Source organism: Amblyomma maculatum, chromosome 11, assembly GCF_055883805.1.
Source record: "Amblyomma maculatum isolate TAMU_Amacu chromosome 11, ASM5588380v1, whole genome shotgun sequence".
NCBI lineage: Eukaryota > Metazoa > Arthropoda > Arachnida > Ixodida > Ixodidae > Amblyomma > Amblyomma maculatum.
In genome coordinates this window covers 151,189,260-151,212,707 of record NC_139354.1, presented here as the reverse complement: position 1 = coordinate 151,212,707, position 23,448 = coordinate 151,189,260, and the positions used below count along the sequence as shown (strand labels likewise).

Genomic DNA, 23,448 nt, shown 5'->3' with positions numbered 1-23,448 from the left:
TTGGATATAATATGCTCTATAAGTTTGCAGAACATGACAGTTATAGAGATTTCCCGCAATTATCAACAGCCCTCCGGTCTCAGCTGCAGTTTAGTGCACAGGGACTACCTAGCTATAAGCGAGCAATCAGGAACCCGCTGCTGCTCAAGTTAGGTTTTCCATATGATTATCAGGTAACTACTGACCCATTCCGCATACCTACGAAAAACAGGCGTTTGGTATGTTGTCCGGCCCGACAGTCTTGTTTTAAATGATGTTTAAAAAAAAGCTATAACGCCCCGTCATAGATTATATCAATATCAGGCGTTGCTATTGCTGGTGTCTAATACGACCAATTTATTGCAAAGAGTTGGTTGATGGGGAAGTAAAGAGAGGCTGAAAAGATCTATTGTAAGCGTTCGCTATTACAGAAGCATAGGTAGTCACCTGATTCTTGAGGATAATGTTATAAGAGCTATCATCGCTTTGTTAAAAGGGACGCCAAAATCGATAGAAATATTATTTTATGTGATTAGCGGACGTCTCGTAATAATATTTATCTTTTCCTTTGGTTAGCATTTTTTGCAAGAGACCTGATAAATTAAATGCTACACAGCAGTTTCTTGGAAGGTTCTGTCTTTTTCGACTAATTCTTTTTTAGGTGAATACTACTTCGAGTAATCCAGGGATTAGGCTTGTTTCTTCTCTTCCGACTTGTTAGAATATATGTGTTGACACAGTGGAAGACGATATCTTAAAAATTTCACATGATGTTGACGCTATCCCCCTTTTCAAATCGGTATAGGGAAAATTAGTAGAATTGTCTGTTGGCAATCACATGCTCCTTCAAAAACACCTTGGTATGAAGCCCAGGAATAAGCTCGACATCTCCTGACAGTAAACAACACATTAATGCAAAATCAGAAATCAACAATGACACTTTAGGGTGAAGCAGCACTACAACGAACTATTGTCAATTTTGTAGCCCTGACAATGATAGCTGCATTAGCCTATCAGGTCGAGGAGTAACAGCCGCATGTTTAGACGCATTGTGTCTATCGTGCCGCCGTGTCTATAGTGCCGCCAGGTTCTACTTAAGCTGAGGGTCAATGTAATGTTAAGTGATGGGTGGAGCGCAGAGTTGGTCAGAGAGATAACTCGAGTTAATGACATTGTAATGGAAAGCAACAAGAAATTGGCCTGGACAGGAGCTTTCGGGCTAGGAAAGGATACCGATTGTCACTAAGGGCAGCAAATGTATTTCCAAGAGAAATAATGCCTAGCAGGGTGTGGCAGGAAATTATGTGGATGAATGCGGTTAGGACGTTTGCGGAGGTCAGGTGGATGCAGGTAGCACAGGACCAGGTTGATTGGACTAATATTGGAGAGCTATTCACCCTTTAGTGGCTATAATTATGGCTGACTTTGGGGATGATGAACGAATGAAGCATGAATGCTATGAATAGGGTCTGGTTGTATTCCAAGTATTATTTTATCACCTGGTTCATAGCATAGATATTATCAATGGTAGAGTGCCATTACTGAAGGTAAGCCACTGGTACGAAAGCACCATGTTATTACCGCAGTTTTTGTTCCTTTTATTGCGCGGAAAATGTTCCTAAAACAAGAGCATTAATATCTGATACCTCAAATGACTGGGCTGCATAATATGAGTCTTCCACACCTCAGTAATTTCTCACTTTTCTGAATGTCAAACTTCCGTGACGCACACACATGCGCCCGGATACGGAAGCCAACTAGGCAAGTCTTTCAGGGCAGCATACACCAAAGTGCACTGCTCTGGCAATATCGTGGGAAGGATCGCGAAGATTCTGCGTGGCCTTCCATCATACAGCTCTATTGACCAGTTCCATCAACGTAAACCGTAGTCGACCACTCTTCGTGTTTTTACAGGAGGGGTGGTCGGTCGCACGCCTGCCGGAAACATCGTCGCCTTCAAGTTCCAACATTACAATAGACTCGAATATTCATGAGCATTAATCTTCATGATGATCCCAATGCGCCATCATTATATTTAATCTACTCAAATACGCTATAGACATCCGCGATTTGGGCGAGTGTGGGCGTGCCCTACTGAAAAACCAAAAGTTCTACAGGGCAATGACCTCATAAAATCTCATTTAATCGCATAGAGTCTCATACGGTGCACATCATTGTCATATAATATCGTACATAATTTATGATGACGTACAAGAAATTATGAGACCTTATGCAATTATATGCGACTTGTACGTGATTTCTTATGTGAATTCAGTGAGATTGTGTGCGAAAATGTGAGGTTATTGCCCCTTACAGTTTTCTGAGTAGGGTAGTCAGCGAGCGTACTGTCGAGCGAGGGCGTACGGAAGGCGTCGTGATACAAAGATGCAGCGCGGCGTAGAGGAAGCCACGAGGCTAAAGACAAAGACCACAGTCTGCCATGCATTCTCCCGAGACCATTGGACAACGACAAGCCGGACTAGCTAGTTGCGAGAAGTTTACCACGCACAGAGGCGAGCCAAGATCAAACCGGCAAAGTGACTGCGACTGCGGTGTTGTTAATTATGTTGTTCACTACACCGCGCTTCTTAGAGCCTACTATATAGGAAGACGGTTCAAATGTGAAAAATATTATGCAATAATGGTTTCAACGAACGCGGAAAAGCGAACGGTGCTCCATCACGCATTCGGTTAACAAAAGAAAGGTTACTATTATATTTACTGAAAGTAAACACCAACGCATGACGTTACATTCGGTTACTCGTTAAATAAGCACAAAAGCGAGTCATCATCACTATCATCATCAGCCGCAGTATACCCACACAGAGCGAAGTTCTCTCATATATCTCCGATTATACCTTTCCTGTGCTAGCTGCATGCACCTGACCACTGCAAACTTTCTTATGTCATCATCCCACCTAAATTTCTGCCGGCCCTTGCTACGCTCTCCTTCCCTTGGAATTTGATTTGTTACTCATAGCGACTAACGGTTATTTTCTCTTCGCGTAGTATGTCCTCACCATGCACATTTCTTCCCCTCTCTGACCCACTCTGCACGCTTCGTATCGCTAAGCGTTACCCCTCGCCATTTTCCGTTCCATAACTGCATTTGTTTTCCTCAACGTAAGCAGAACGCTCTTCGTTAGCTTCCATACTTCACCCCCTAGGTTAGTACAGGTAAGATGCAACTATTGTATTCTTTCCTCTTCACTCACATCTGTAAGCTTCTAGTCATAATCTGCTAGTGCTCGCCAAATGCGCTCCATTCCAATCTTATTTTCCTAGTCACTTCCCTTTCGGGGTCCGCATCTGCGGATATTATACGTTCTTACGTAAACTTATTCATGCATCAGCTCCAGCGCTTAGCAACATATTACAAATTTCTGGTAATTTTCGAGGCAGCTCAACAATACCTTAGCCTTCTGCATAATATTTTAGACCTACCTTTTTGCGTTTCTAGACTAAATCATAAATCATTTTTTGCAGCTCGTCCCCTCAGTTACCAGCAAACCAATTTCGTCAGCTAATCACAAAATACTGATGGTTTTTCTATCATCCATTATCCCTAATAATCACCATTCCAAGTCTCGAAAAACGTTTGCTACGCCAGCGATGAACAGTGCTAGCGAGCTCGTGTCCCTTGCGCGGCACACTTCTTCATAGGACCTGTGTTACTTTTTTGTGCAGAGTATGGTTACTGTGCAGCCGCAGCAGGTATCTTTCTGTACCTTCACATATCGTTCATACACAACCTCATACCTGCTTCAGGGCTGAGGTGCCGACTGAGTCAACTGCTTTCTTGCGATAATGAATGCATTTTTTGCAGGCTGGCTATATTCCGAGCATTTCTCGAGTACCTTCGAATGTACTAAGATCGGGTGCATTTGCAATATTATGTATGGGGGTGGGTATCTGAGGACAATGGGGACAAATATGTTCGCCCATCGCAAGATCACATTGCGCGCAGCGCAGCCAGGTGCGAACACGCTTTTATATCTCTTCGTGCTGCGCTGGTAAACGACTTCTCTAAAATTCTCACACACATCCTCAGAGAAGCCGGAGGTCTCAGCAAAGTATCTGGAAATTCAGCTGAAGAAAATCAACATTGTCAATGCTGCCGCCAGCGCTCTTAAATAGTCATCATCTTCACCTGCTGGACTATACCTACTGCAGATTGAAAGCCTCTCATTATTACTCGAATTATTGCCGTCCCATAAGCAACCTGTGAACAATAATTGGGAGACCGTGCCTCGGTGCCTAAATCTTTTCCTTGTGGAAATTTTGTTACTTTCTTTATGTAGAAGTATGGTTGCTGTGCAGGCTGAGTACATATCTTCAAGTACTTTCACATAGGACTCATTTACATCCTGATTTCGCCACGCCTGTATGACTGCCGAGGTTTCGACTGCGACTGCTTTTTCGTAGTCAATGACTGGTATTTATTTGGGCTTGTTATAATCCGAGCATTTCTCTATCACCATCTTCGACAGTAGAGCCCCCTTATGAGAAAACCTGCTTTATCTTTTGCTTGATTGAAGCCTAAGATAGCCCTTAATCTATTAGTGATTACCTTGTACGTAATCAAGCCACCTGCGCCCCTTTTCGTAAGAATTCGGATAAGGTTAGAGTTCTTTCTTAATTCCAGTATCGTCGATGTCATCAGGCATGAGTACGTTTACTAGCACGAGACAACCCTCCCGTTTTCAACAAAGCCATCGTTACCTGATCCTGCACAGCTGCTTTTTCCCACTTCATATCTGCGAACGGTTTCTTAATTCATTCCTTCGTTAGTGGCGGAAAGTCTGCTGCTCCTCACTGCTGCCTTTCTCATTGTCCTGGCGATTTGACCACAGTAAAATCACTATTATGGTCGGTTTATTTCTACAAGGCTTATGAACCGGAGTTAGCGTAACAGGAGTCACTGATCATCGAGATCAGCCAGGTGCGTGTGCTAGGCGAAAACCACACGGCTCGATCGTAAGCCCTCTTTAGACCGTGTAGAAACCAAAACAGTAAATGCCAAACAATTTCACCCCAACCAAAGACGAAAGCCTTTCCTGTCTCATCAGCGGCACCACCTGCGTGCCTCAACGGCATGTATCAGCAGAGCCAGTCAAGGGAGCGTGTGCGCACGAAGTGACATTTAAAGCGCGCTGCCGCCACTGGGTTTAGCCCTGCTCCAGAACGCACAGATCAGCCTGCGTGATGCACGCACGACAGCACTACACTATACTCTTAGCACGGGAACCTTTGTAAAAGAGCAGATTTTACCATTTTGGGCACCTCTAATTTAAAAGTTACACCCCGCAACCTCCGCAAATTTTCAAATTCTAAAACGTACTTCAATTTTATAGATAAATTACATGCCTTTGAGATGGTGTAACGTTTGCAAAGGTATACAAACTTCATAAGGCGTAGGTTACTTGTCGCAATGCGTGTGCCGTTTGTACGCCTTAATAACTGGCAAAAAGTTTAACTTATTAAAAATGCCCTTTGATTGTGCTCAAAGCTCTGCTTGATATAAATTTATTGACCAGTGATATGGTGTAGAAAAACAACTGAGAAAATCAGTGTGATAGCGAAACGTTCATTGACAGCAAGAATACAGGCACAAATAGAAAAATATCTTTTTGTGCCATATACATCAATGCTTAAGTTATCTAAGGAACGCACATGTGTTGGAAGTTCTATTTTCGTAAATCACGTTTTTCCTAGTGGAGTAGTCTCATCGCAAGTATACGCAAAAAAGGGCATGCAACAAATATTTAAATATGTGCCCATATGATATAAATATTTGCGAAGCAGAGAAAATCAAGTCCAAGATGCAGTAAAATACATCAAGAAGTTCATATTTTCCTCTATTACAGTGCAAATAATGGGCACTCTAATTATGGTACAATAAAATGAAATAAAGAAAATTATCATCATCATCATCATCAGCCTGACTATACCCACTGCAGGGCGAACGCCTCTCCCATATTTCTCCAATTAACCCGGTACTGTGCTAGCTGCATCTACTTGACCCCTGCGAACTTCTTAACCTCATCCGCCCACCTAACTTTCAGCCGCCCCCTGCTACGCTTTCCTTCCCTTGCCGCAGATCCGCAGTAACTGCAGATCCGGACCGTGAAAAGGGAATAACAAGAAGAATAAGATTGGGATGGAGCGCATTTGGCAAGCACTCGCAGATTATAACTAGCAGCTAACCGGTATCGCTCAAGAGGAAAGTATACAACAGTTGCATCTTACCTGTACTCACCTATGGGGCTGAAACGTGGAGACTAACCAAGAGGGTTCTACTTAAGTTGTGGACAATTCAGAGGGCTATGGAACAAAAAATGGTAGGGGTAACATTAAGAGATAGGAAGCGTGCACAGTGGGTCAAAGAAATAACTCGAGTTACTGACATTCTAGCGGAAATTAAGAAGAAATGGGCATGGGCAGCACATGTAGTTCGAAGAGAGGATAACCGATGGTCGGTTAGGGTAACAAAATAAAATCACTTTATTGTAAAACGTCGACTGCTTGAGCGTAATATGAGAAACAAAGCGGAAGCAAACTACAAGCGACATGGAGCACAGAACACACAATTTACAAGGAACTTAATTAAGAAAACACAATATTATGAACAGAGACATTGTCACACATCTGAAGAGACATTCAAGTGGCTGCAGTAACTGCTCTATAGAGGGAATACCATAAATAGCATAGGAAAAACGGGTGCCTACATAACATGGAGCACTGCAAAGCTAAAGAAACAGGACCATCATTCTAAACATTTTTGAAATAGCATGCATACGAGGCACATACACCTAGAAGCTCTCAGAGTGTACATCATAAACTACAGTGCAAAATCGCATTGAGCACATTGTTATGGACGAGGAAGAAGTGGGCAGTAGCGCGGGCGGGAGTGCTCCCGCTAGGCCCGCCGCGATTCTTTAAAATCATCTCACGGTCATCGGTCATCTCCTCTGCTCTCTGCTTGCTGTCCAGTAACAATATTAACAAATGTCCTTTACTAAAATACCATAGTGATATAATGACGCCTGCAAACGTTTGAAAAAGATGCAATATGCGATGAACAAGAACTTGCAATTCATACAGCGTTTTAATGTTGGCTGAATTCACAGCAATACATAACGCAGATGTGAGGTTCAGAAAAAAATAAAGGCCCTGAAGCTTCCAGAGGAAAAGACACTTCAGCATTTTATAATGCGAACTATTTGAGCAAATAATTTCCTTTCATAAAGCTTGCACAACTTTTTCTTTTTCAAGACCGTGACGAGGCTCTTTTTGTGATCTGCGAGCAGTCTTCGAAGCACTGTATTTCCAGCGCAACCTTTTGCAGAACGTAGGAGGAGCGTCGGTGAAAATGGAGGTGGGTACTTCCTTTTTTTCATTTTATATATCAGTAGGCACGATGTAAAGGTATGCTTTAGGCTTCCACTGGTGAGCCAGATCATTCATTGACAACTTCCCGCGCTAACACAAGTGCGCGCGATAGAGGCTTATGCACATGAACATGAAGTGCCGTCAGTTTCAGGTCATCGGATCTGCGGAATGTCACATTAGTGCATTAAACAACAATTCATATAAAAAGCATATCTGATATTCTCAAAAGATTGAAATTTAATTCAATCAGAACACAGCGCCCTTATTCAAGAGGGTTTAATTTAAATTGATAATGGACCATACGTCGAGAAACTTGCTTATGTTGGCCTTGCTCTAGCCCTCATTAGCTTCATACAGCGGGCTTGGCGGGCACTACCAGACGCCTAAGCTTTCGTATTTTCATTTCAGTCCGATTACTAGCGAGAATTCAACAGTTAAGCGAGCAATGATCGAACAGCAGCAAGTAGAATAAATTGAGGAACCTAGTCAAGCAGGTGTATAAGGCTGCTCTTACGTTTGGGGTGTCGTATGTGAAAGGAGAACCTGAGAAAAGCAGTCGGTCTTCGAGCGATGAAATGCTAGCCGCATCTCCCCTGGTTTCTACGAGCCTTCAAATTACCAGTGACGGCCGCTAGCGCGATGCCGGACACCTGTGTAGCAAACGACAAACTACGGGGTGAGCTTGCTGAGGTTTTATGCGAGTTGATACGGCCCGTTCTTCCGAAAACGTATACGCGCGCGCGTCAGATACAGAAGACAACGACACTCGGTGATGGTGGTTTGTGGCTTTTGTTTTTAGCTTTTCTGTATCTGAACTATTGCTCTGGAAATACAGGTCGCGAGTTTCTGGTTTCGTTTAAAGGAATCAGCACTCGATGAAAATAAGTGCATCGGCAGTGGTCTCAAACAGGCTTCAAATGTCCAAGGATGCCCGATAACGCGAAGGCGAATAAAAGGAAACCACTTCTCGGTAGAACTGGCGGCGTGCGATTTGGGCAAGGTAACTGATACCACATGGGTATATATCCAAGCTTCTCACAGGGCATACACGCGTCTGTGAGAGATCAAAGACACGCGGTGCTGGTTTCGTTTCACTTGTAGCGGTTCTGTATCTGAACTTCTGTGTTAAGTTCTCGCGTAGAGTTGTGACCGTTTTCTTAAACAATATCGGACTCGCTAAAACAATAAAGGCACATTTCTCTCGGTCTTCGAATGGTTACAAAACTCACGTTTTGTTTTAGGCCTTTCTGTATTGCGTCGATTAACCAATCTAGCAACCATGTTGTTAACTATGCTGTGGCATTTCAGCAGTAACACTGCTAATTTGTGCCAAATAGGTAGAATAAAGATTAAACCGCTCGAAGGAATCAATTCACAAGAACGGAGAAATTTTTACACGATATATAGGGTCACTGCATGCCGTCGGTAGTGCACTGAAGCATTAGAAAACTGTCTCACATGGCGCATAATGCATAACCTACGGGTCAGAAGCGCCACACATTCATTTTTTTTATTTCAGGCACCTGACCGTAGCGCCAAACGCTAGCGTCGCAACCGGATATTGAGAAGGAGTGAAAAGACGTGCGCAGGAGCAGAATTGTGATACCCGTGCAGTGCACATGCAGATTTCAAACGTGCTCATATGTAAGTATGAAAAAGCGCTCATGTCACCAACGCGGATACACATTCGAACAGGCAAAACTTAGCGCTGAGATTACGAAACTTACTGTTAATGGATAGTACCTAACGCCCCGGGTCATGTGTCAGTGCTTGTTAAAACCAATATCACGGGCGCCAAGACTCATCGACAGAAACATTCGCGTGATAGGTCAGTCATGTAATCTTAGAAAGCTATTGAACCGGATTTAGGTTCGAAGCGCAGCAAAACAGCGGATTTCAGAAATTAGTCAGCGCTGGTAAGCAGACAAAGTAAGCGTTTTTATAAGCAATGAGCAAATGAAGACTTCGCAAGTCATTAATGTGTTTGGTGTACGAAAAAGGGCACTCACCCAAGTCCATCAATCTTCCATGAACGCCTGGACAGTGGGTGCAGCAGTCAAAAAAACTAATCGCGCTAGCGTTCAACCCCTGCGCCCAGTAGACAATGACGTATTACTGACAGTCACACAACGGCTAGTAGCAGCTACCGCGGTGCACACCGCACCGTCCCTTCCTTCTTAGCGGCATTGCTGAATTTGGGTTGCGTGCACAGGCCAAAACTTGTAAATCGTCCAAAGAAATACACACAAGTATCGCCAGTAAATGTAGTGGTTCCTGGGAAATTTGAAGCACTCTAACCGAATACGCTAACGGGGCAAACGCCGCAGCTCTGTGGCCTTCGGGCTTCCCGCCTTCCAGACACACCGGCATGCAACGCTGCTAGCCGTCGGGCTTTTTGAAAAAATCGGGTCAGACGCCGCGCGTCTGCACAGGCGCGTCTCACGCAGTCTAAGCGGCCGTCATTCAGTATTTCGAAGCGTTCTCTGGCAAATTTTGCTTAGCGGCGCCATTGACATTTTGTACTCATTTCCTTTCTACTTGCCATCTCAACCTACGCGTAGGAAGTGCAAACAGAACTTGAGTTATGCACTCGGAGACCCACAGAAGCGGTTTATTCGCTGTCGTCCTCTGAATTGAAGTCTTTCATGCGTGTGTTATTATTTTGTGATTGCTTGTCGATTATGAGACAGACAGATGGGCTGTATCACATGCAGCACGCCAAGCAGTTGCGCATTATTTGAAGTAGCTTTAGTTACCGTTTCTAACACGTGGACTTTGCAAACCTCACTTATATTAAACACTTAAGAGACATCTCACGACTCCAGCCGAAAACAGGAGTATCGGGCTCTTGCTATATATATATTGCAGTTTGTGGTATGTTAAAGCATGTCTTGCGGCCGAAATTACAGTCACGCTCCCTCTGAAAAAACATTTCAGTACACCAAGCAGAATACGTCTTCTGCCTGTGCATATCTCTGGGCTTGTCCAGACACATATATAGAGAATAGTTTAATAAAAAGCAGGGAGGTTACCTAGGCTTGCCCATTGGGCTGCCCTGCACGTTGGCAGGGCAAAAAGGGAGAAAAATGAAAGAACGAGTGCTAAGGTAAAGAGTCTGTCGCATGTCCAGAGGTCTATATTAAAAGGGGGTAGAGAGCGTACACTTAGAATCTAGGATTTAACCCGGGTCCTTGAAAACTTAAGGCTCACCTTCACTGATTTTCTTCTGACGAAGGTGTCCAGCGGCCCAGAATCCTAGCTTCAGTAAGAGCGCGAGAGTCCAAGCGACAGAGTATAGCGGCAAGGAAGGCAAGCTCACGCTCAAACTGAGAGCAGTCACAAAGTATATGTGCAATCAATTCCTCACAACCGCACTGCTAATACGTTGGAGAGTCTGCCATTCCGATTAGATGAAAATAGGCGTTTGTAAACACCACTCCTAGCCACAGGCGACACAACATTATAGCATCAGATCAGGGGAGGCCGAATGGTATCTGCAGTTATTTAGTCAAACTGGTGCGAGTGGGATGGCAGTGGGCAAGCAGCCGAAGGTGCCTTGCTGCGTCGGCTCTTGTTAATGGTATCTGAATAATCTTGGTTGTATCGTAAGCCGATCGTGCAGCATCGTCAGCTTTATCGTTTCCAGAAATTTCACTATGGCCTGGTGGCCACTGGTAGAAAATTTCGTGACCCTCTTGTAATGCCTGGTGATGCAAACGTCGTACCTCCGCTGCAAGTTGCTCATAGTCGCCAGGGCTGAAGACCGATTGAAAACATTCTAGGGGAGGTTTATAGTCACAGAACACTGCTCATTTTTGAGAAGTGTGTTCAGACATACTTTACAGCAGCACGAAGTGCGGCCAGTTCTACTTCAAAATGCCAAATTAGTTCGTAAATGTTTGCTGGTCTCGCAGGAACGATGACGGTGCAAGCAGAACAAGTACGGGTTACCGAGCTATCCGTACAGACGTGAGTCATTGTATAAATGAACAGTGAAGGCGTTGATAAAATCTATTTCTTCGATATCCCCGGAATAGCGAGGCCCACACATAGGAGCTGCACACACCACAGAGGCGACGAAGGTCGTACTACCGGAATTAACTATTTTGGAATGGATGACTGGTGCGTTTCTAATCTTGATCTTTGCAAATGCAGAATGTGGTCTCTGTAGAGGCACCTGCACGTGTTGATGCTATGCAACCCTTGGAATATGTCGTATATGTATCGGCAGTCTTCAATAATATACGTCGAAAGCGGGTTCTCTTTGGCGAGTGCAATATGCAATACTTCCCAAAGTTGATGCGTTCTCAGGGAGGGCCAGGCATGTGCGAAAGGCCTGACCTTGGACTACCTGGTGGGCAAGCAAATTAGTCTTGCACGTGTTTGAAAGCGTGGGTGTACTGTACCGTAGGAATCCTAAAAATAATTATCTATAGAACATCATTGACTCTGCTGACGAATGAGTTTTCCGCTAAAAAGGCGGAGTAAGTGAGCGGTCGATGTTAGCTTTTTTCTTAATAGGGTGCAAAGCAGCCTCAATGATAGGTTGCGATCTATCCCCAAGAAGCACGAGTGTTGAGCCCAATGTTGGCACTACGTCGGTAATGACTGGTCGTGCATTGGCCCACACATTGCCAACACCGTACCAGTACTGGGCCCAAGATTTGAGCTGCCTGGGTCAGAACCCCTAAGAAACGATAAGATTTGTAGTAAGAAATATGTTATGACAATCGATGAATATCGGATACGGATTCATATATTTGCGTGTAAATGAGACTAGCGCGCACTTTTCTTTTAAAACGCTGAGACCCTGCTTCTGAAGATAAGGTCGCGTTATTTTAGCCGCCCGTTGAAGCCTTACTTGCACCTGAAGACGCGTCATAGAGGAGGTCAAAATGCAGATGTCATCGGCGTGCATTGTTATCTGGATGGTGGAAGAGAGGCCGGTTCTCTGAGAGTGCGATTAGTGTTAGAATAAACAAAGTAGGGCTGCACACACCACCCTGAGGCACGCCGCGGCGGGTATATTACGCTGGAGTCGAGCCACCTTCACACTGAAAAAAAAAAATTATCTTGTCAGATAGCTCTATATCTACGCGAACATCCGACCACCGATGGCCACAGTTTCCGTTGCATCAAAAATGGCTTGATTGGACGCAGTGTCGTAGGCATCTTTCACATCAAGAAAGAGTGCCACGGACAGACGTTTCATTCGTTTCTGTTGTTGAACCGTGAACGTGAGGTCAACGACGCTGTCAGTAGAGTAGTGACCCCTCCGAAAGCCGACCATTGCTTTGGAGTATATTTTGTAGCCATTCAGGTACCACTCAAGGTGCGTCAACACTATTCTTTCTATGACATTTCCCACGCAACTGGCCTAAGCTATTAGCCTGTAGGATGTGAGCTCGAGCGGAGATTTTTCTGGTTTTAGAAAGTGTATCAGCCGACTAGATTTCCATTCCTCAGAAACAGCGTCATCAAGCCAAGAGTGATCATAATGTTTGAGGAGCACTTCTCGCGCGTCGTTGCTTGATGGGACAGCGCAGGACATTTGATTTCATCCGGCTCTGGGAAGACGAAGGCCTACATCTTGCAAGAGCAGAGTCGAGTTCCTCACGAGAAAAAATGACATCCATCGCTGATTCCCGTGAGCCAGGTGGAACACGCTGGGATAGTTGTTGAACCTGCAATTTTCTGACTTCAATTGCTACCTCGATCTGTTTACGATTTTGATATACAACCAAGGCACAGAATGGCTGTCTTTGCTGTGAAGGCATACGAAGGCTCCACACAGTCCGCCAGGTGAGCGACATGGGCTTTTGGGGAACTAATTGCGGGTAGAAAGAATTCCAGCGCTGGTCTGGTAGACAATTTATTCTTGGCTTGATGTTTTTGCTGCATATGTCTAGCCTTTCTTGGATCAGTTCAGCACTTGGTTCATCTGTATTGACTTTCTGGTCACCGCCGAAGAGCACGTATGCGTTTAGGCTCGGTGTCAAAGTCGCTGCGTATTTTAAATAGCGAGATGTGATTACTAACAACAGTCATGGCATCTGCTATAGTGTCCTCTAATTTGCCAATGAAGGCTTCTTTGAACCCATGTTCGATATGCTTTTGAAATTCAGTCTAGTCGATGTGCCTGAGCTTAGCTATGGCGGATGCGCCAAGTTCATTTATTTTGAGCTTGTAGGAATGTGGTCACTCCCATGGGTCATCACATCAACACAACAGTGAACACACCGGCGAAAAGACCGAGAAACTAATGCTAGATGGAGATAACTGCTGTGGAAACCATCACATAGGTAAGTCGGGATTCCGTCATTCAGTATATAGAGGTCATTATCGGGAGAAAATAAGGCAAGATTCCTTTGTTTGTCGTTGGATCCGGTACTTTCCCATAGCAAGTGGCGGGCGTTAAAATCGTCAGTAATGATCCAAGGAGCCCGGGTTGCCTCCATGACGAACTTCAGTCTTTCGCAGTCCAATTGAGAGGATGGAGACACATATGCTGCAATAGCGTGAATTCTAACGTTCTTGGCTTCATTATGAATCATGCGTACTGATTTTCATTGTCAGGTGGGACTGGACAGCAAACGTACGTCATGGCAGTGACTACGCTCTCCGCATGTAAGAGCGAAAAATATTCGTACCCGGATAGCTTGATTGCTTGAGTTACGTTAGGCTCGCAGAATATCGCTAAGTACTTCCTGAAGACAGATTTCCGGAAACATGAGATTCGCTACTTCAGGCCTCTTGCGTTCCACTAGAAGAGCGCGGCGCCTCTGACTTTCTCACAGAACTTAGGAGGTTGGCCAGCCACCGTAGTTTAAAGATCCTGAAGGGCTGGATTGAGGGCGTCGAGCACCACTAAGACATATCTAGCAGTTAGCGATTGTAGAGCCTGTTCAGTTCAGTTCAGTCGTTCAGTCGTGTCCGACTCTTCGTCACCCTATGGACCATGTCACGCCACGCTTTCCGGTCTCTCACTATCTTCCTAACATCACATAACTTCATCTGCAGTGCCTCGAGGATGCCATCTAACCATCGCGTTCGCTGCCTACCCCTTCTCCGGCGACCCTCAACCTTTCCCAACATCAAATCTTTTTCCAGCGACTCCTCTCTTCTCATCAGATGACCAAAGTAACTGAGTCTTAACTTTAGATTTTGACCCTCGAATGAGCGGTCAGGGTTTATGGTCGACAATATCGACTGATTTGATCTTCTGGCAGTCCAAGGAACTCTAAAGAGTCTTCGCCAGCACCACAATTCAAATGCGTCAATTCTTCGGCGGTCAGCCTTTTTCACAGTCAGACTGGCCATAGGGTTTTCTTGGCAGGAAATACTGGAGTGGGTTGCCATTAGCTTCTCCAGTGAATCACATTTTGTCAGAACTCTCTGCCGTGACCTGTCTATCTTGGGTGGCCCTACACAGCAGAGCTCACGACTTCATCGAGTTTCGCACGCCCCTCCGCCACGACAAGGCAGTGATCCATGAAGGGGGTAGAGCCTGTAGTAGAGGTCTAATGGCGTTGACCACCGTCCTTAAGATCAGCAGTATTTGGCGATCTTGCTCCGATAAGCAGTCCAGAATGGTGGATGTGGTCGGTGAGGGAAGCTTAAGTATAGGTGCCTCAGGAGGATTTATTGGTGGAAGCGCTGGCCACAGATCTGAGCCCGACGCCATCCGTTCTCTGTCTGTAGTGCGCGGACGGGTCCATTTGGGACGAAGAGGAACCGACTGATCGTGAAGAGGAGGCGCCAGCTGCGCGTTTGTGCGGCTGTCGTTGGCAGCGGCCTTGCCTTCTGCGAATTCTCGCAGGAGCTTCACGGTGTGTTGAATTGTCTCAGACCATTTGCTTTAGACCAGCCCAAACATGTTTGATCCGCGGGCAATTTAGATGATGCGTCATGGGGACCGTGTCAGTCGAAACACCTCAAAACCTGCGCTGTACGTGACTCAGATTCATGACGTTTTGCACAACGGAAGTGCACACTCGTGTTGCTGCAGACCCCTCCAAAGTGGCCAAGTTTCATGTATTTCTGACACTGTAGGGGCTTTGGCATGAATGGCCATACAGCGTAACGAAAGTGGCTTACCTGCACCTGTGACGGCAGGCTGTCGCCTTTTAAGATGATGTTTACACATCGAGAATTGATACGCCATGACACAAAAGGAATCAAGGGGCCTTATTTTGCTGTCATACGAGTATAGGCAGGTAATACTTCATGATTTCTTCGAAGATATTGTAGACGACGTCGGAAGGAGACTCCTCACCCAGCGGGATAACTGTATGTATCGATATGCCTCCGAGCGCAAAGATGGACCAACCTTTTTCGAGCGCAGACGTGTGATGAACATAAACTGCAACGACATTCTTGTGTGGGTTTACCAGGACATCTTTATTTTCATTAGTCACGAGTGCCACCGCGTTTCACAGAGGCAGCTTGCCTGTTAAACCGCCTCATGTTGTCAGATCGATGCTTAGGCTGGATGAGAATTGCGTGCTTCAGTTAATAGTCGTCGTTTGGTCTTCCGGCTGAGGTATGTCTCAAATGTGCCCTCACTCTGCTTGAGTGTTGGTCCTTACTGAAGTAGTCTGGTATGCTCACTGTCAGAGTCACTCGTGAGGTTCCAACGCTTCCTCGACGAACACGGGAGGGAGCCACCAGTCTGATCGGATGTCCAGGAGGACCCATGTCCATCACCGTATGAAGTCTTCACATAAGTTACCATGCTTCTCATAAGTTACCGTGCAAAAGTTACAGGACAATAATTTGAGAGTAGCCTTTCAAACGCTTGAGTGGTTGCCGTTGTAACCTTTAGTCTCTACAAAACAGAAAAAACTAAAACATGAAATCTGTACTACATAGTGCCGCGAAACCTTCAAAACTGTATTTGTTGTTTTTTTAACAGCCGCCAGTATACAGGCTTATCACTCTGATTCTGGACCACGTATAAGTTCCGTAATCTTTGTTTGTTAATGCTCGATGTCGCGAGTCACACCTTTATCAGTTTCGTTGTAGCGCAAGATGCACCGAGATCTGTCTCGAAGGTTCCGGCCACTCGGGTGTCTTTCCACAATGTTCCAGCCCGTGCTGGTAACTGTTTGCGACGTTATCTAGATTGTTGTGTGCAGCCTTTAAATTGAGCGTTGACGAGTGTGATGGGCATTCTTTGTTCGACGATCGACGAGCACGTTTGTTTCTATCGCCACTGCCGAGTTGCTTAGTTCTTTTGCGTGCGCAAGTCAGCCCAAATAAAGAGTTTCTTTAGTGCAATCATCGACCCCTTCCTTTGTGTCGTCGACCTCGTCACCAGTACGTGACAATAGTTTACTGAGGTCTTAAAGTTACGTAAAGGTTACAGTGTTTAGAGTGTACCGCCGCTTCTTTTCTTCTTTGCTGCTGCCAATCAATTCTCGTTAAAAAATAAACCTTAAAACAAAGTCATCAGCGGAGCCACATGGACTTAGCTACAAGATGCGGTGAAATCTGAACAAGTTAATCACTGCCCTCGCAAGGTACGTGCAGGATTGCAGTCAATGAGGATGAATTCCGACTATCTCGAAGACAACGCAGATCGTCACGATCCCCAAACCAGGCAAAAAGCTACAGATTTAAAATCTAAGAACATTTATTTGACATTAAGTGTGGCGAAGCTCATAGAACACGCGATTCAGACAAAAGTAAACAGATACATGTAAGACAAAGGACTCTACCCCGAACCAATGATTGTCTTCAGACCTGTTCTTTTGACCCTGCAAATGCAAATTCAATAATAGGTGATTAAAGGGCATCTTAAAGACAAGCGAGTTATGCTGCGCCTGGACGCAACAAAGGTCTTGGATAACGTTAAACACAAAACAATATTAGAAACCCTTCAAGATCTCGGCGTAAATAAAAGAACAGCTCTCAAAGCGAGAAGCAGCCATCCAAATTGGGTAACACAAGTCGCATAAATTTAGGCTAGGCTGTAGAGGAACACCCCAGGACTCAGACCTTTCACCCCTGCTCTTCAGTGTTGCACTGATCAAGCTTCCATCAGACCCAGAAGAAATTGAGGGCATAAACCACAGCCTGTACGCGGACGACATCACACACTGGACAACCGGAGGCAGAGATGGAAAAATTGGAGGCACCCTTCAGGCAAATGTGAAAACGATTGAAGTACACGTAGCACCTAGAGGCCTCAAATTCTCTTCCGTAATGTAGGATATGCTCGTGTACCTGTCATGACGCAGCAGAATATAGGCAAGGAACAACAGAGAATCGAACTAAAAGCAAACAGAGTACCCCTCCCCAGAGCGGACCAGATTAGGATCCTAGGTATTTCGCTACAGGAAAATGGTCGTCACAGACAAGCTATGAGGAAACCCGAAGGCTGAGCTCAATTAACACATTGTTAATCGCAAGTCGGGCATGAGCGAGGCCAATCTCCTAGGCCTCTTACAGGCTTTTGATGAGCAGGATCGCCGGTGCGGCCTCGTACTTACACCCAGAGCCTTTACGATCATATTAGTTGGAGGAAGAGGAGAAAACATTCATTTACGATGATATGATTTGGGAAGAGAAGTGCGTTTGGTTGTGGAGCTGGAGTGGCAGACCCTATTCTGGGTCGCCATTGGCCGCCGCGAAAGTCTGCTTCGAAAAATGACTATCTTTACTACACACTTTGTGTGTGCCTATGAATTGTCGCGCCGTCTAATAGCTGTCAATAGAAGCTTTCTGTTATTGACATCACCACTTTTGTTTTCTTCCTTTCCCCCTCAATTACCTCTACGACTTTTATTTCTAAAATTTTTCGCTTCTGGAAATACTGACCTAATTTTATTTTCTTGGTGGTTGTGCATTCATCAAACATTTGAAAGCTAGCTACTTCGACAGTTTCTGGCGGCGGGCCCCGCCCCCATTCGCAAGCGCTTGAATTTTGAAAATCAAGACCGCCGTAATTTTATGCATGGGACCACGGGACGTTTCGCAATTAGTAGTAATAAAGAGCTCTTCTTACATCTGGCCAACTGCTCCAAGACTACGCTTGAACAAGCACCTGGAATAGCATGTACAGCCATTGAATCCTTCATCTGTACGTCTACGAATCGGTAATGAAGCGGGGGTGCACTGTAGGCTCTAGAAGTGATGGAGTCCAACAAAAACTACCAATACGAAAGGCTCAAAACGACCCGGACGGGAAGAAGTATACTGCTAAGACTAGGCATTCGATATGACAACAATGGGTACCAGACGACGGGTGTCCCGACGGAAGTCAAGAAGCGGAAACACCCCTCCGCTGCCACGGAACATGCATCCAGAGCATCACCAGGAAAGATTGAAGGAAATGGCGGAAACGTTGCAGAATATATATCAGGGAAGAAAGGATGTGGTCTATGTCGACGCCGCCGAGTATGACTAGAGGCATGTTATGGTTATGGTATTAACAGATCACAAACAAAACCTAACAATAAAATGCACATTAAGGATGAAAGGAAGAGGTGGCCATTGACCTTGCGATAGCAGGCACAATGGCTACTACAATTTTAAGTGATTTGAAAACAGCAATATGCAATGTTCTCAAGGGAAGGGTCTCTCCACAGGCAGAGAGGATGCTGAAAACATGTCAGGATGACAGAATATTTTGGCTAATATGGGCATCAGCCCACTCCCAGCTTTAGGGAAACGGGGGAGATCATAAGGTTGCCCGCAGTTCCAGCTTCCGAATAGGCGCTGAACCTCGGTACACTCTGAGCAGGGACAGGCTAGTCAGCTATAAAGAAATTACTGGGCATATTGGCTAAACAGGGTAGAATACCAACCGGAAGATAGGACACTAAATAAGATCCATGAACGCATCTGAAGGCGTTTAAAAGCAAGGACTTTTTCGAATCGAGCTACCCTTAGCCAGTGGTGCCCGGAACAGCTCTCAGATAGATGCAAATTATGACAGGATAAGGCGGATCTAGAAGGTATGGTATGTACGTGTCCAGAAGTCGAAAATATAAATGAAGAGATAAAAACAAGAATTTTGGGAGACTCTACTATTCAGAAACTCAGCTAGGCGCAATCCGACTAGCGGACCGGGTCCAAGGAGTCCAGGCCGCCGTTTAGGCGGATAGGTTGACACCTATCCTGTATCTGTTAAAGACTAAAATTTTCGCACTCCGTGCAGTAAACACTGTCGTCTTCATCCCGACCGAACTGAAACACACCCTAGTGCTGTGCTATGCACATCGTCGTCTTCGTGGAAATGAATATACGCCACTGCCTTAGCAAATACGACATAGACGGACATCATCTGGTCGATTGCGGGTGAGGCCCGCGAGCGCTCGAAGCAGTAGTACCAACGCTCAGGCTTTCGCATTTTTCAGTGCATGTTCCTTAGCGGTCTGAAAGGTTTTTGCTCAATAAATGTTTTCGTCCTATCAATTACATGAGATGCGCTCATGTTCAAGCGTATTTTTGTTTAACGGCAAATGGTCAACATATCAGTTCTGTTGAATATTACACGACCTACCCTATGCCCTCTCCCTACAGCCTCTTAACATCTGATATTGCATATATAATGTAAAAATAAACTTGCGATAAAGCAAATCAGTTTAATATTTTTACTCAAGGGTAATCGTATTCATTGCGCCGACAAACACTTTCTGCTCTAAAATTTCTATCGAGAACGGTGACAAGTATTATGCAACTCACTCCATTATTATATTTTTACATAGACTCTTTAAGTGGCAGCAGAGGACGAATAATTTGTCGATAAGAGACTGAAAAGCCACAAGTTTCTCGCTCCTTCAAACAATGTTGAGGAAAGCCAAGTAGATAGGTGAATTGTTTATTGATGAGCTTTAAAAGTTAAAAAGAGCGTCATATTTTATAGTTGCTCTGGCTCCCGTGTGGTAGCCGAATGTCCATGACGTGCGGGGACCTCTCCACTCCACTAGCCGCCTTTGTGAGGCCGGTTCGGAGCTAGTGACCACGATGTCCCAACTCTTGCCTTCACCAGCTTTGTTATCTTTTATCAAACTTCGACCACATTTTATATATCTGCCGAGAATTCGAACCACCATCTCGCTGGAACCTCACGAACGCAGAGGCCAATTCAACTCGCTCTCATTTGAGGGTGGGCAGTTGGGCAACTACCTACTAGCCGTAGTAAAAGTCTTGCGTCTGTTTTGTAATGTGCATTTCACAATGCTCTCAAGTGTGCAGTCTCTTGGAGAGTTACGCTTTAAGAAGGAATTTGGGCCGCCGTTTTCTATAGACCAGTTCGCGGCGTGCATATTTTCACTGCCTTCAAAACACTTTCTGCCATTGGAATGCTTTAATGAATGCTTTACGCATCAAAACATTGGTCACCTCATCATTCGCGCATTGCAACAGCTCGATAATGTCCGAATTTTACACTGTTTTAAGAATATATTAACAAATATAACATCTTTCTATCAAGCTTTAAGCAAAAAGCGTGCACTGCAAACTTGTAGTTGCTTTTCGCAGCGTAGACATGCGTAGTTCATCTCAATCACAGGAGTTTTCGTGCTTCCCATAGTTAATTGTGTGGCTAAACAACAACTGACACTCAAATCTGTACTCAAGATCTTATGATGTATTTTAAGTCATTCCGTACCTACTCTTTGCAGAGCATATGAGATTTCAGACTGCACATCGCACTATAAATTTTATCTTTTAAATATCCGCACTCTTACTGTGTATCCCATATAAATAAATAAAATAAATATACAATTTCTTGTTAATCTTAAAATTATGAAGTGCTACATACATGTCAACCTTTGTCTTTTTTTAAACTAATTTTTGGCATCACTGAAGCGGAAATAAATTACTTGGTAATGGAGAAAATAATCAAGAGCAGAAATATTTTAGTTAATCTACGTGGCCTTCTATTTTATCTGCGAGAGTACGCAGGTGAAACCTTACTAGGCAGATGTCCTTGGTAGGGGTGTGGGTGCATAGCAGCTTGCGGCTTGTTAGGTTCGCCACTGCGGTGTTGTAGAGTTCACACTTGCATTTCCAGTCTGGCAGCACCTTTAGAACCACGTAAAGCAGGTCTTTCGATAAATTTCCCTCTGGAAGAAAGAAATAGATCTGATTACATTTGTCCTCATAACTGCAGAGTCAAAATAAGAGCACTTTTTTCAAACGTTATTTCTCGCCTGTTTTCGCTCGAATAAAGCATTTTTTAAGCAGACCACAATACTTCATCTTAACAACAAAGATATTCATGTGTTTTATACTAAAAAATCATTCGTAGATTGAAATTTTGGAAGTTATCGCAGTTTCATCAGTGGAAGTTTCATCACTGGGAAGTTTCATCACTGGGATACTTGTATTGTTATTAGTAGCCCAAGCAGTGCTTTTCGTTGTGCTCTAATGTTGCACTTTTTAATTTTTAGGCTTTTCTTTCTGGTAAACGAAGAAAAGCAACTTATCTCAAAGTATTACTTCTTGATGTAAACAGCATTTTGTTGGCTTTTCGTGAAGGTATGCGGGAAGGCCATTCGATTTTATTCACAGTAGCTTATAACATAGGAGTCTTTTATTCGAGTGCTCTGAAGGGTGGACATCGCCCTGTGCCATTAAGAAATTATAGCGTGCTGTCACGAATATGCTGAATGACCACTAGGAACAAAAAAGACGTCTTCCAAGCCCTACGGCCGGCGGTATAATTACTTTGGCCACTTCTGTTTTTGCTGGGAACGAACAACTTTTAACACATCCTCGACGTGTGTTCACGTAGGTTAAGTAGCCAAGGCTATTCATAACTACGGACACTTAATGTCAGGTTTTATAATCCTCCTTTGAGCGACGAGCGGCTATAAGAGGCCAGATTCGAGTCATCATTTTCTTTTATTTTCTGGCACTATATTGCCACAGGCATTAGCAACTGTTCCTATTCACAGCTCCAGTCGTATCAGGGCGACACCACCGAGATCTTGACAAGGCCTGCGCACCCCAGCAGCCTACGTCACGACAGGCGGATGGCGATAAAGTACCAGCAAATGAAGGTGCGAGCGCGAATCTGAGTCTAGTCACATGATGTCATCTCGCCCCTTTACCCAAGCCTGTACGCGCAGATTCAGTGGCTGACACCTTATCGCTCATCCGCTTGTCGTGACGTTTGCTGATGGGAGAGAAGGTGATGCAAAGGCCTTGCTAGAATCTCGGTGGTGTCGATCAGGGACGCTCGCTAATACACAAGGCACTTATACCTGTGGCAGAATTGTATGCCGTAACTGAATAATTTTAGAGCTTTAAGCGAAGAGCGTCAGTCATCAATAATAAATTAATCAGCTTGAAATAAACTAACAATCTGCCGAACAAATGATCCCCGGGCGTTTGTGGTTTGTGGTTTGTCGGGTTTAACGTCCCAAAGCGACTAAGGCTATGAGAGACGCCGCAGTGGAGGACTCCGGAAATTTCGACCACCTGGGGTTCTTTACCGTGCACTGACATCGCATCGTTTCATAGCGCGCTTGTTAAAGCGAGATGTAGACTTATGTACACTTGTTACGTTTCTCCTGCGTGGGACGTAAACACTGCGCATAGTGTTATGCGCTTATGGTCAAATACTGGCCTTAAGTAATATTCGCTGGGCCTCTCATTATTGTTGCGGTGTATGCCTCACCAAATTAAATTAATGGGGCGATGAATGGTGTTAGCGATATTTTAGGCACATCATTCCTCTGGTGTCTTTCTTGGCTACGACCTTTTTTTCATTTGTTTGTCCCTTGCGCAAACGTATACTGGCGTTGCGTGGCCAGCCCTCGCAGTGAAGCATCTGCAATTACTTAAGCATAAATTAGAACTCAATTTCAGGAAACCCCAATAAACTAAATTCCTGATTTATTGAAGGTACCCCTATTCCCCTTCAGACGAGCATACGGTCGAATGCTTTAACTCGAAGTAACGAAACTAATTTCGTTATCTTTCCCGACACAACGAACCTTTTTTTCAAAAAATGAAGGTGAAAAAAATGTTAACTTTGATATGTTTTGTAAACAACGTCTCAGTATTTAATAACTGCGTGCCAATGGTGACATCGCTCTGCGCCTTTTGTACCGCTTTCGC

The 23,448-nt window shown here is 44.7% G+C and overlaps 1 protein-coding gene across 1 annotated transcript in view; it reads right to left on the bottom strand.

Annotated features, from left to right (window-relative positions):
• The window catches only part of LOC146175186 (epithelial serine protease-like), a 102,084-nt gene that overhangs the window by 10,152 nt on the left and 68,484 nt on the right, over nucleotides 1-23,448 (bottom strand). The window contains exon 6 of the mRNA XM_084585547.1: nucleotides 21,298-21,446. Coding sequence (XP_084441673.1) covers nucleotides 21,298-21,446 — 149 coding nt within the window. The remainder of the gene's footprint in view (nucleotides 1-21,297; nucleotides 21,447-23,448) is intronic.